The 13,619-nt window shown below is 50.2% G+C and overlaps 1 protein-coding gene across 4 annotated transcripts in view; it reads right to left on the reverse strand.

Moving 5' to 3' along the window:
• Nucleotides 1-923: 923 nt before the first annotated feature.
• Nucleotides 924-13,619, reverse strand: part of LOC139042504 (annexin A11-like) — a 41,531-nt gene continuing 28,835 nt past the window's right edge. For 2 of the 4 annotated variants that reach the window (XM_070501070.1, XM_070501069.1), the window contains exons 6-14: nt 13,408-13,502; nt 12,571-12,684; nt 10,422-10,512; nt 9,904-9,983; nt 9,718-9,774; nt 7,530-7,623; nt 3,599-3,657; nt 3,274-3,396; nt 924-1,719 (exon numbers count right to left, since the gene is read on the reverse strand). In XM_070501070.1, the coding sequence (XP_070357171.1) occupies nt 1,660-1,719; nt 3,274-3,396; nt 3,599-3,657; nt 7,530-7,623; nt 9,718-9,774; nt 9,904-9,983; nt 10,422-10,512; nt 12,571-12,684; nt 13,408-13,502 (773 nt within the window). In that variant the 3' untranslated portion in view covers nt 924-1,659. Of the gene's footprint in view, nt 1,720-3,273; nt 3,397-3,595; nt 3,658-4,612; nt 4,709-7,529; nt 7,624-9,717; nt 9,775-9,903; nt 9,984-10,421; nt 10,513-12,570; nt 12,685-13,407; nt 13,503-13,619 lie in introns of those variants that run through there. The other 2 variants (XR_011499284.1, XR_011499285.1) reach the window with 2 other exon arrangements.

Here is a 13,619-nt window from a genome sequence, read left to right on the forward strand (position 1 = left end):
CATGCTGGGTCTTGGTCAAGAGGCTCCAGGCATGGAAACTAGGGCAGAGCTGAAGTGATGAGCAGGGCCTGTTATCGATTCCAGTGCCCACATCAGCCTCCTCTGGTGAGGAAGGCAGGTCTAGGTAGGCCAGGTTGGTGTCTAGCTCATGGCTGCTGTATGCCCCTTGCATCATCTCCTCCTCTATGTTCAGGTAGCAGTGAGGAGTCCAGCAGTACCCACAAGCAGATGTCTACTTTGGAGACAAGCCACTCCCTAGGGCCCTGCCAGGGCTCAGCAGGCTTGATCTCAACCCTAGTCTCTAGAGTCTCACCTTTCTAAACTTTCAACACTGCAGATCACAAAAGGAGTGAGTGGAGACCCCTGACCAGCAAGGCAAGCTCTGGGCTTCTGGACGTGAGATAGTGATTTCTAGAAATGCTTCCCCTTTTGGACTCACCCCCTCCTACCGCCACCAAGCAAGAGACAAAAGGCTGGGTGGGGACCACACCCAGGAGCACCCTTTCAGACTGAAGGGTCCCTGAGGGAAGGCACTGGTCTTGTGCCTCTCTGAGTTGTCCCCTCTCTCCTCTCTGGCCCCTGGCCATAAGGCCTATCCCAGGAGTCATGCACACCCCCTCTCGCCCATGCCTTTCCTTCAGGACCTGGGTGAAGAGCCACCCTCTTCCTACCTCACCCTCACTGGACTTCAGTGTGCCTACATCTGACTAAATCCCCACACCTTTTCAGTGTCTGGGCCTCCAGAATGGATTTCAGAAACTTCCCTTCTCAGGTCCAAACAACCAGGTCCCTGTAAATTACTTATGCTCAGGGTTTCCTGAGCACAAATTTCTATTTAAAGTCATATAAATTTTCACCAGCTAATAAGCCTGGAGCTACAGGGCAGAATCACGAAGCAGAAAGAAACAAGCTGGCACCAGGGAAACATTTCCAGAACATTCCAGAGCCGGCTGACTTTAATTTAGAAACAGCTTTTGGCTATTGACATTCAGGTTTAAGGCACATTCCAAATTATAAGAAGCCCTGTCAATGGCAGGGAGCTGCCCTTATTCTTGTGGTTTTGCATGGAAGAAGGAACAGATGACTTTCTGGCTTTTTTTCTTTTCTTTTCTAAAAAGGAGTGAGTTTGGCAATAACAAAGCTCATAACACATTCTCACCAGATGCAAAGATTACCCTTAAAAGGTGCTCCCTTTTACTCCTCAGTGAGGACATGGTGTCCCCCCACCCGACCTCTCTCACTCAAAATATGTATGCAGGAAAGAGTCTTGTATGCATCTGTCTGGCAATGACTATAAAAAAAAATGCCTCCAAATAAACATATAAAAACTACATGACTAAAACAAAGCCAAGAGTCTCAGCCACAGGCAAAGGAGAATGATTGCGTGAGTCAGGAAACAAAATGTCTACTTGAGAAGAGAGAAGCAAGAGGCTGTGAGGGGTGAGGAGGAAAGAGATCCTGCGGGAGCTGGAGATCAAGCACGTTATACGGAACAGGAGGAGCACGAGGAGGACAGGGCCAGGGCTCTGTGGACAGTCTGCAGTGGAACACCTGAGGGGCTATTTTGAGGATTTGTTAGAAACAGATGGACATTCCTTTGGCCTTTTCCCGGCACTGCCCTTGCCAGCAGGTGGACAGAAGTGAACCACCAGTCACCGCTCAGTCGTTGCCACCACAGATCTTCAGCAAAATCTTCCGGTAATCCCCTGAAGTGTCTCCCTGGTCACAGAAACAAGGAAGACATCAGTTAAGGGTGGCAGAGCTAGTTCTGGCCTCCTGGGTCTGGATTTCCTTCTGCCTCAAGTGCTCTGACAGAGAGGTAGGCCCATCCCAAGGAAATCCCCCAGCATGCTGGGTGAGGGGCTCACAAACTCAGCGTCACAGCTGGCACAGACCTTGGATAGTGCAATTCAGCCTCCCCAACCCTCTGTAAAAAATAGAAGGCTGCACTCACCCCAAGGACTAAAGTTAGAATTTGAAAAATAAAACCAAAAACATATTTAAACAGCCAAAAAAAACCCCTCCCCAGGGCTAACTAACAGTGGTCTTTTCACAGCGCACTGTTGTCGCACTAAATTGGGACTATACCGTAATGTAGTATTATGTCCCGCGCTGGGAATGTAATCTATTGTGAGACGACCTTCCAGCGGAGGGTGCTGTTATTATTTAGGTATCCAAGCTCACACTGATCTCTCCTCCATCTGAGCCCATCGCACTTTAGAAGCACGGCCCACGCTTAGAAAATTTCTAATCATTTCCTTCCTTGAGGGCAAGTCCATGAGTTCTTCAAGATGCCCACACAGAAGACACTTTGTGAATAATTACTAACTCTCTGCTATCAACAGCATCATTTTATAGCCAGGGAAATGGAGATTGGCTTCTCTCAATGATACGTCCAACATCAAACACTAGTGAGTCTGAAATCAGGACCTGGTCATGGTGCCTACAGTTTCCAGGTTCATGTGAGTTCAGAATGTAACTTTCAGACCACCCAGACTGGAATAAATTTTGTCAGACTGGCTCTGGCAGACAGTGATAAAAGAATGGCTAGTGTTTATGAGACACTTATTGTCACACAATATGCTTTACCTGGACTGCCTTGTTCAAGACTCACAATACTCCTTGGGGGAGCTATTAGCAACCTCGTCTTATGGAGGATGAAACTGGGGTTCAGGAAGGTTTAAAGAAGCTGTTTGAGAGCACTCAGTGAGCAAGCAGAAAAGCCAGAACTGGGCTATGAGCAGGTGACCCCAGAGCCGTCGCCTCTGACTGCCTCTCTATACTGCCTCCATCACAAAGCTCAGTGAAGGAAGCAGTTATCAGTGAGCCAGAGCTGCATTCTAGGGAGTGCTGGGACCCGAGTCTCACTGACAGATCCCAGAATCACAGGGTGGCTGGGACTCTGAAGGCCAGGCCCCAAGGTAGGAGAAGTCCTGCATATTCTCTGATGCAGATGTTTAGAATCTCCTTCCCCACCCATTTCCTGAGCAATGAATGTGCTGCATGCTAGGGATGTAGGGTGGGGGTGACAGCAGGGTCAAGACCCCTCCTGCCCTCCGGAGCTTACAATCTGTTCGGGAGCAACCAGATGAACCAGTGAAAACTGGAGAGCAAGGACAAGGCCCATAAACAAGACGCCCATATGGGGCAGAGACCAAGCCCATGGGAGTTCTGAGGAGGGAGATGTCAAGGAGACAGTGGAGGTGGCCAGGGAGGTCCACAGGCAAGTGGGACACCAAGAGGCAGCCCAGTCAGCCCCGAGAAGGCCCATACCGAGATGTCGTGGAACAATGACTTGCCATACAGCCGCTTATATTCCATTCTGATGTCCAGAAGGTCAATCTCGCTGCGAGACACCATGATGCGAATCAGGGTCCGGTCCTTTGTTCCTGCTCCCTGAAGAGAGTCCGCCCAAGGGCATGAGCAATGGGCCTCCTCACCATCCCACTGTCCCACCTTCCCCAGGCACTCTGGCCCCCTCTCCACCCATGGGCTCTCTGTCTCCTTGGCTGAGGGGTGGCTCAGCCCATGCCTTCTATGCTGAGCCTTTGGTCCCTGAGACACCCCCACCCAGACCCTGCACATGAGATTTACATACCCTCATGGCCCTGTTGAGCCTTTCAGCAAAGAAGGCTGGGGTATTCTTGAGACATTTCACTAGAAGAGAAAAACAGAATAACTCGATCTGCAGTAAACTCAGTCCAAGTGGGCATAGAGTACACGAGTATCCTCTTAGGAAGTCAGATGTCAAGCACATCACTGCATCCATCTTCTTCTCCCCCATTCTCCAGGTTCAATTATCCATGGTCTTGCTCTATCTCTTTGGAATAGAAATATCCAGAGCCTGGACCAACCCAACCTCTTTCTTGGCAACTCACACGGTAAAAGTTGCTGTGTGGGGAGAAACGTGGACAGTGATGAGGCCCGTGTGCTGCTCAGATGGGAGAGGTGAGCTGGAGACGCAGAGACCCTCATGGAGAAAGGACGGCCAGGAGGAACAAAAGTCTCCCTAGACTTTTTAGGCCACGACACAAACAGTGAGGGACACGCAGAGAAATGAGGAGGATTTTCCCAAATGGGTATAAACCCTCCTGGGGGGCAGGACCTGGCCCATCAGGCCCTGCCTCATAGGGCAGGGCTCAGGCACAGCAAGAAGCCCACCATCATCCTGGGAACTATGCCAGCTCTCCTCAGCAAGGGCCTGTTTTGCTGTTGCAAGGAAAAATCTTTCCATGTGTTTCCATCACAAACATCTGACAACTGCCTGCAGCAATGTATTTTTAGAGGAAACTTGGGAGGATATGAGTCATCTTCCTCCAGGAGAGCAGCTGGTTGCTGGCCCACTAATAACCACACTGCAGCTCCCTTCCCCAGAGCTGCGCCTGAAATATAAACAAGACGCCTCCAGGACAGTTAGGGTACAACTGCACAGGAATCCAGGCAGCACTTTGATTTGCCACCATTTGGGCATGCTAGATTTAGCTATCTTGGATCCTGTGTTTCTTTCACTGCACCACCCTCAACGAGAGGTTGGGTGAGCACCCTGAAAATTACAATACACACCAGTCTCCGGTGGGCAGGCAGGTAGGCAAGGCAAGCCCAAGACACCTACCCACTGCCAGCATGCCCTGCTCCAGGTCCCCAGACATCTCCCGGCAGATGCTCTTCTCAATATCTCAGCCTGTCATTCGCTGATACTCGTTGAAAACTAGTGGGAAGACAGAAGGGACCAGTTATAGACTGAATTCTGTCCCCCCAAAATTCATATGGTGAAATCCTAACTCCTAGTATCTCAGAATGTAACTGTACTTGGAGATAAAGTCTTTAAAGAATTAAGTTAAAATGGGACCCTTAGTGTGGCCCAATCTGACTGGTGTCCTTTTAAGAAGAGATCTGGACACACAGGGAAACGCCAGGGATGTGCACACAGAGGAAAGACCATGTGGGGACATGGCAAGAAGGTGGCCATCTGCAAGCCAGGGAGAGAGGCTTCAGAAGAAACCAAACCTGCTGACACCTTGACCTTGGACTTCCAGCCTCAAGAACTGTGAGAAAATAAATTTCTGTCATTTAAGTCACCTGGTCTGTGGTACTTCATTATGACAGGTAGAGGAAATTAATACAGGACACACAGTGAGGAGACTTCTGCCCCTTCCTCTCTTCCACTTTGCTCCCAGCACCCTGGATAGCCCTATTGACCATACCTTCCCAGCTCTCAATCAGCCAGATGCTTCACCCCCAAGTCGAGTGCACTCCCCTCGAGCTTGTTCATGCTGTCCCGTCCCCTCACCAGGACTGCCCTCACCAGGCTGCTTACCCCATCACACCATAATCCCCTGTTCAGGACCCCTACACACCGATAGCCTGCCCTCTCTTCTCAAATCCCCTACACTTCCAGTCCATGCCATTCCTTCTCCGTTGTCCATGTATCAGCCTTGTCTTTCCCAATCTGACTGAGCTATTGCCCACCCAGCACCCCCAGCTCACCCTAGGACAAGCTGAGCACCACAGGAAGTGGACTGCAGGTTCCTAGAGAGGCAGGCGGCACAATGAGACCTGGGTCCTAACATTAGCTCTGACCCTGGATATAAATCCTTCTCTAGCCTGGGTCTCAGTTTCTGTCAGTGTTCTCCAAACTTCTGTCATCTGTATATCAGTGTCACGACTTCTGCTATATCTTTATCTGTCTTCATTACTTACTATTTGCTTCAGATCAGCTCCTCTTTTCTCCTAAGTCATAATGTTTGTGAAACCATGGATTTGATGTGCTACTTATATAAGTCTATACTCATTAAAATAAATAATGATTAAAATGAAAATACATTCACTCACGTTCCATCACAGTGTAGTGTAAATGTTAAAAAGCGTGCTGTGGAGCCAGACAGGTGGAGTTGAAACCTGAGCTCGGCCACATTACCAGCTAGATGACCTAATTTCCTGCCCCTGCCCTGGGCCTGCTTTCTCATCCACAGAATGGGAGAACAGCAGCACCTGTCTGCGTGTATGTATTACAAGACCTCGTGCACACACAGAGCAGGTGCCTAGGCTTTCACCTGAGCCACCCACCCTCCCACATTTCTAAGTGTGGTCAGCATTCTCCGTCCTCGCCTGCCTCACACATTAGCTGTTCTGACACTGTTGGCCTCCAGGACTTCCCTTTCTCTGAGTGTTCCTTCTTAAGTCTCCTGCAACGGCCAGGGCCCTGTCCTCTGACTGCTGGTCTCCTCCTGAGAGGACCTCATGCAGTCCCAGAGCCTCAAACACACCTTCAACCCACTCACAGCTTCCAAACCACCATCTCTAGCCTGACCTCTCCTGATCTCCAGACTCATAAACCCAGTTGCCTACCTCATATCTCCAGCCTGAGGCTCCCAATTTCCTTCCCTCCTAAAGCCTGCTCCATCCACAGCTTCCCAATCTCAGTTGAGGGCCACCTCATTCTTCCACCGGCTCAGCGGGAAGGAATCCTTGTGTCCTCCTCAACCCTTCTTTCTCTCATACTCCATGTCCAATTCATCAGCGAACAGGGCCAGAATCCTACCCTTCTCACCACCTGCCCTTGCCACCTGGTGCTAGCCACCATCATTTCTCCACTGGATTACTGCAGCCGCCTCCTAACTGGTTTGCTGTGCTGCCATTGACCCCTTCACTCTTCTCAACACAACAGCCAGTGAACTTGCAAAATCTAAGTCAAATCACATTGTTCCTCCACTCAGAGCCCTCAACGGCTTTCGGTTTTACTCAGGATAAACAATTAGTCCCAACAACTGTCAGCAGGGCCTCCTCCCATCCCTGACCTCACCTCCTACTACTCTCATTCACTCCATCTGCTCCAGCTACACCGACTGCCTTAACCGGTGCTCAGTCACGCTGGGAGCCCCCTGCTCAGGGCCTTTGCACCTGCAACTACTTCATGTTTTTAAAAGAAATGTCATTACCTCGGTGGACTTCCCCAAGCACCCGCCAATCCTCCATCATTCCCTATCCCTGTTTCCAACTTTATTATTTTCTCTAAAGGATTTACCATCTGGTAGGAATTTTATTTTTGTTTACTGCCCATGTCCCCAAACAAGAAGGTGATCCCCATGAGAGCAGGGATGATGTAGTGCTGTTTCCTACAGTCTCCACACCTACTGCAAGACCTGGCACACGGCAGGAGCTCAATTTGTTGAATGAATGAGTTAATAAACGTTAGTCTTATGGTTATGCTCATTTTTTATGCCACATTTTGGATTAGATGCTCTTGCGCTCTCTCAATCCTAACATTCCACATTCTAGCATGTAAAGATACCAGCCAAGAAGGCTCCCAGTTTCCCTTGCCTCTTCCTTTGCTTTCCTCCAGAACTCGATGCTTGCAGAAACTCGGGAAACCTACTGATAACATCTTTTAAATCACCACCAGGGGCTCTTTTAAGGAAGCGAAAGCCCCATGCAGAGCATAACTGCCAAGTGTTCCTGCAAGCTCTGTTTCCCACAATAATTCATCTGCCCTCATATACCTGGCCCCAGGGAGGCCCAGACTGCCTTACCTGCCACTAGGTGGGCCCGGCTCTGGGAGCACAGAACTGCATTGAACTTGGACTCATCTGTTCCCAAGCGGTTCTCCCCAGCTGCATATAGCTCCTGGACAGACAGAGGGGAAGATGGGCATGCGATACAGGCCTCGACCCAGACACAAGGCCCATGTCACCTGGGAGACCTGGGCAGAGTCTCCGGGCCCTGGAGGCCAAGAGGGAAAGGAAATGGGAGCAGCGCCTCGGCTGTGCTCCATTCACTGTGCCAAACTAGACACCATCCGCACTCCCTCACTGGGCAACACAGAGGGTTCTGAGGCTGGGGGGACTCAGGACCAGGAGAACCAAGACCCATTGGGGCCCAGACAAGGAACAGCTTTAACCCAAACAAGGGAGCAGCAACACAGAGGAAAATGTGAATGAGACGCCTGGGCTTGAGTCCTAGCTCTGCTACCAACTTGCCAGGGGACTCTAGACAGGCCCCTCTAAGCCTCAGTTTCTCATCTCTAAAAGGCAAAAGCTGGATTAGATTTGGGGGTCACAAACCTGAAAGCCCAAGGGGGCCAGCTGGGTAACTTAAATGAGGGAAACAGGCCAGCTATAAGGCCAGGGAGTGGTAGGGACCAAAGCTAGCCACACAGAAGGGCAACTGATTTCTCAGCATCAGCTGAGAACAATGATGGAGGAATGCAGGCTCACAGCTGTCAGATCCATTTCTCATGAGAAGCCAGAAATCCAGATTTCTATGTGAAATTCCCCAATCTTTAAAAAGCAGCTTTCCTATCTAAAAGGAACACGTGAGACAATAACTATCACAATAATTGAAAGATCAGAGTGACAGATGTGGGATTTCATGGGTTAGGCACTTTCCCTGTGTTTCATTGCATATACCATTACATCAGCAAATGGGCAGAATCTGCACTTGCCTATTAAGCTTTTGAAAGTTTCAGCCCAAATGGCTCTAAAGTGCTTTCCAGGCCTCAGATAGCAGCTCTTGATGGAAAGGCACTGATAGGTGAGAGCAGAAGATGGCCATTGGGGGCACAGATCAAGGAGAGGCCGAGCAGGTCCAAACCAAGAAGGCAGAGCAGTAGGCAGGAGACCTTGAAACTGAGGCAACTTCTGCCTCAGCTAGGAAACGGCCTCTATAAGAAATAGGAAAAGCAACACTGGAGCACGAGCCAGAGCCTGGGAGCTTGGGGACTGTCCAGCCCTGAGTTCACAAATGAAAATGGATGTCTCAGGCCAGGGAGATGTTAACTGAGGCAGACCCTGCAGGAGGGGTCTGGGACCAGGGGTCTGTGTGCTGCCTGGGCAGAGAGAACAGAGCCAGGAGTTGGGTGCTTGTCCAGGCTCTGCCTCCAGACTTCCCTGGGCACAATGCTCAACCTTTCTAGCCTCAGTTTCCTCATCTGGAAAGGAAATGGACCAGACCAGAAGAGTAGCTCTCTTCCAGCCCTGACACAGGGCACTCCACAGAGGTCCTCTTCGCCCTGATAGAAAGCAAAGATAAGGAGACCACTGGCGGTGCCTGGTGAATGCCCTGCCACGGGTGGCAGGAGTAATGAAGGGGGAGAGAGAAGTATGGCCAGCTCCCTCCCACCAGGAAGCCATGGCTCTCTCCAGCCAGAACCACTATGGTCTGAATTCATTAGTGGCAAACCCAAACTCCTCTAAAGAGGCACTCAGATGCCTGGACAAAGAGAGGAAATGGCAGGACACTTTTCATCTTTTGTCTGCAATTCACACAAGGCTGGGGACAAGGGCAGAATTCTAAGGCTACACAACTAATGAGACAGGTGGTTTCTAGGCTCAAACCTTCAAAAGTTTAACAGGCAAGTATGAATTCTGCCCATTTGCAAACATAATGGTATATATAAGCAAACCCAAGGAAAGTACCAAGTCACGTGAAATCTCACATCTATAACTATGATTCACCAAGGACTGTAATATTTATTATCTCCCACATAAGGGAACCTCTTATTGGTGGGGAACTATAACCTAGAGTGGTTGGGTAACCTGTTCAAGGCCACATGGTTGATAAGTGGCAGGGACTGTATGAAACGCACAGCATCTGGATACTCCTTATCTGTTGCTCTTTCCATCCCAGAACTCCTCCCTTGTGAAGCAAGAAAGTAGAGGACATCCCCACCCCCCGGCTTAGGAAGCCAGGTGGCGTACCTAGCCTGGCCATCACACTCACCTGGACATCTCTCTGGACAAGCAACATGTCCACATTTGTGCTTTCATCCCGGTTTCCCTGAAAGGAAGCAGCTGTATGGTCAAGCCCACTCCGTGGAGTTGCACACCCCTACCTCCCCATCCCTGTTCCTCACTGCTCCAAGATCCATGCCTCTCTGAGCCCCAAGCTCTATTGTGGGAAAGGTACCTGAGAGAGAGAGATAAGCAGCCGCTGAAAGTGCCCTGATGTGTCACTTCGAATGGCTTCCTCCAGGGTCTTTTTGAATTCTGAAAGGGAGACACAGGGAAGGTCCAGCTTGCAGCCACATGAATGAAGCTGCCCACTGTACATAGTCAACAGTGGGCAGTGGCAAAAGAAGGGCATGGGAGTCCTGGGCATGAAGAGACAGGCAGCCCACACAGCATCCTGGGACATATAGTTAGAGATCCAGGAGGGGCTATGACCTCCAGGCTGACCTGGCCTCTGGCCAGTCTTGGCCCAAACCACACTCAAGATATTTTCCCCAGCTCTCCCTTACCTTAGTCACCTGGCCTGTGTGTAAACAGCAGGCAAGGTTGGGTCCTGGATCAAAGTCCAGTGCTTGATGAGTGGCAGATGAAGAGATAAGAAGGCCAGGAGAATAGAGACCCTGGGAGAGGGTGTGGCCGAGGCCCAGAAAGCACAGGAATCAGCGGAGGGCAGAAGGCCCTGGGGGCCAGTCTGACCTGTTTTGTAGGCTCTGCTCAATTCCCGGATGTGTTCGTTGCTACGGGAGGCGAGGATCTCAATCAGGCAGGCCTCATCGGTGCCAGCCCCCTGTAGTGGCCGAGAACACAACAAGCCACAAGCTTATAATAGCTCCCTCACTGGTGCCCAGGAAAGAGAGCAGGCGCTATGCTGCTGCCCCATCCCCCAAGGCACAAGCCCCAGCAACAGAAGCCCCAAACACAGGGACACCCCCAGAGGGCTGCTGCCACCTGGGTCTGCAGCAGCCAAGCTCTCTCCACAGGCCCAGGCAAGTTCCAGATAATGACAGCAACATGGTGATGAGCAGAGACTACAGGATCATCCCCATTCCACCCACCAGGAAACTGAGAACCAGAAAGGTATAGTGACTTGTCCAAGGCCACACAGTAAATGGTGGGTTGAGATGTGGACCCATATCTGTTTTATTCTAAGTTCAGCCTATGAATTAGATGAGAAAAACTGAGAAACTGGGTTTAACACAAGAGAGCAGACATGTGAACAAACTAGAGTCCTAGAGTGAACTGTGGAGCATCTGGAGACATCCAGGAAAAGGTAGCAACAATGAGGATGCAGAGACGACCATGTCAGGGACAGTGAGAAGGTGGAGGACAAGGTCAGCAGCCAGGCTTCTATGTTGGTTTGAATCTCGGCTCTGCCGCTTACTAGTTGTATGACCTTAGGCACGTTACTTAAGCTCTCTGTGCCTCAGGTTCCTTGTCAATAAATGGCAGTGATCCTAGCACCTACCTCACAGGGAAGTCATGCAGATTAAATGCGTTACATACGTAAAGCACTTAGAACAGTGCCTGTCACACAGGAAGCACAACAGAGGGTTAGCTATTTTTTTGATTACTGCTACCATTAGATTACTTAGGGTTTACAAAGAGCTTCCATTAGCCACCTTGCTCAGTGTTCACACGTTCCCATTTTACAGATGCTCAAGGATACATAGGTAGTTCGTGACAGCTGCCCCTGTGATTCACCTAGGGCTATAATATTTATTATCTCTCATATATAAGTGAACCTCTTATTGGTGGGAAACTGGAGCCTAGAGTGGTGGGGTGACTTGCTCAAGGCCACACAGTTGATAAGCAACAGGGACTGTATGTTGTTTCCAGCACTCCACAACCACCACCACCTCATGAAGCTGGCTGGGGGTTGGGGCTGGGCAGAGGGCTGGGGGCCACTGCTGGGGTCCCAGGCCATTGCCCTCCCCAAATGCCTCCTGACCTCCTCCCTAGAAGAAAGCACGTAGGTGTGTTTTAGTGGAGTCACAGTGTGCCCACCTATCAGGCCTCAAAGAAAAGGTGGATTCTTTTGGAGCATCTGTTCGATTCACAAGAATTTCCCCTTCTGTGGGAGCTGCCCTCTCCCCATCCGGTGGATACCTGCTGTGGGTCTTGGGAGGCATGAGACTCTCCAGAATGGTCATAATCTGCCCTTGGTCATAACCAGCTGGACTGGGGGAGATAGTGAACCCAAACTAAGCCAATCAGAATCTGCCCCCTGTTTGGAATTTGGAATGAGGGGACAGTGATCTCTTCTGTGGCTGGATCCCTGAAAGGTAAATGGAGAGGGGTCAACAGGGATCCTCTGCCAAGCAGACATAAAAAAAGCAGCAAAGAAGTAGATGAAGAATGAACTGGACACTCAAGAAGAAGCAGAGACAAGAGGCAAACCCTGCCTGGGTCCCATCCCTCTCCACACCAGGCTGCTAGTCTTTATCCCCATAACTGATTCTCCATCTTTGTTCTGCCTACACTACTCAAGAGTGTTTCTGTTATTTGCCAATAACAGAGCCCTAATGAATGAGGATGACATCACCCATGCCTCATACCCCTCTTCTTTTCACTGCACCACTAGCTTCCTCTACAACCCCAGCCTCCACTATGTTTTTAAGATGGAGAGAAACTTAGATGCTCCCTGATGCTGAATGACACCTCATCTGCCTCTTGGGGAAGTCACCAGAAGTTCCCCTTTCTGTAGCACTTAGACTCCAACCCAAAAGGGTCCAGAAGCCACAGTGACAACAGTAGCTAATGAGCAGGCTAAGACACATCATGCCATCCAGGCCTTCTCCTGGGCTGTGTCTACACATGTGAACACAAACACACACACATTACACACCTTGATGGCTTCCTTTATCTCATAAATGTCAAAGAGGATCGGGGTCTTCATCAGAGCCAAGATTGTCTTCTCAAAGTTTCCTGACAGTTCAGATTTCAGATCTTTGATCAAATCCTGATTGGATATGCAAACAAACAAAAAACCCTACTTTGAGAATCCACAGAAGGTGATTAATAGGGACAATATCCCAGATCCGAGGACCCGCAGCATCAACAGAAAAGCCAAACCCAAGGCCCCAGCCCAGACCTGCAGAATCGGAGCCTGCATTTGAACCAGATTCCAGGGGATCTAGGGCACATTAAAGTTGGAGATACTCTGGGCTAGAACACTTGCCTATTCAATATCTACTGTTTTCACCTTTCTAAGATTCAAAAGTTCAAAATACAACCACCTTGCCTTTTCCTTCAAAGCTCTTCTATCAGCTAAACTTCCTGAGGTGGTGGTGAAGAGGGCAGGGAGAGCAGCCTGGGTTCCAGGAGGAGACACACCAGGTGGGAGTGGAGAGGAAATGACTTGCCCCTGGTCTCAGTGAGTCATGGCAGACGCAGGGCTAGAACTCGGATCTCTGGGCACCTCTCATCAAACCTCAAGTATCCTATGGACTGTGAGATTTCTCCCTCAGAGCATCCTTCACCTCTAGAAGACACCGTCAGCTGAGAGGCCACTGGCCAGGTGGACAGCAGGAAATACCCTAATACACCTCATGGTCCATTCCAGGAGATGGAAGCCCCCCTCGGCCAAGGAAAAGCAAGAGTGAGTAGGGCTGGCTGGAGACTATGCCTTGATTTGCGAGGGACCACTCCCCTACCCACAAAACACATATACACACAGACTCACCTTTCCATAAGCTGTCTTGAAGGACAAGAGGATCTGCTGTCGCTGCTTATTGGAACGACTCCCCAGGCAGTCAATGATGGCCTGCTCATCAGTCCCTGGAGGAAGAAGAGGTGGGAGTGGGCAGGGCCGGGGGTCGTGGGCATGCTCTGCAGCTGGAGACTTCCCTAGTCTGGGTCCTCCAATTCTCCTGGGCCTCTCAACTATACCCCCAT

The sequence above is a fragment of the Equus asinus genome, chromosome 29 (assembly GCF_041296235.1).
Source record: "Equus asinus isolate D_3611 breed Donkey chromosome 29, EquAss-T2T_v2, whole genome shotgun sequence".
Classification (NCBI taxonomy): Eukaryota; Metazoa; Chordata; class Mammalia; order Perissodactyla; family Equidae; genus Equus; species Equus asinus.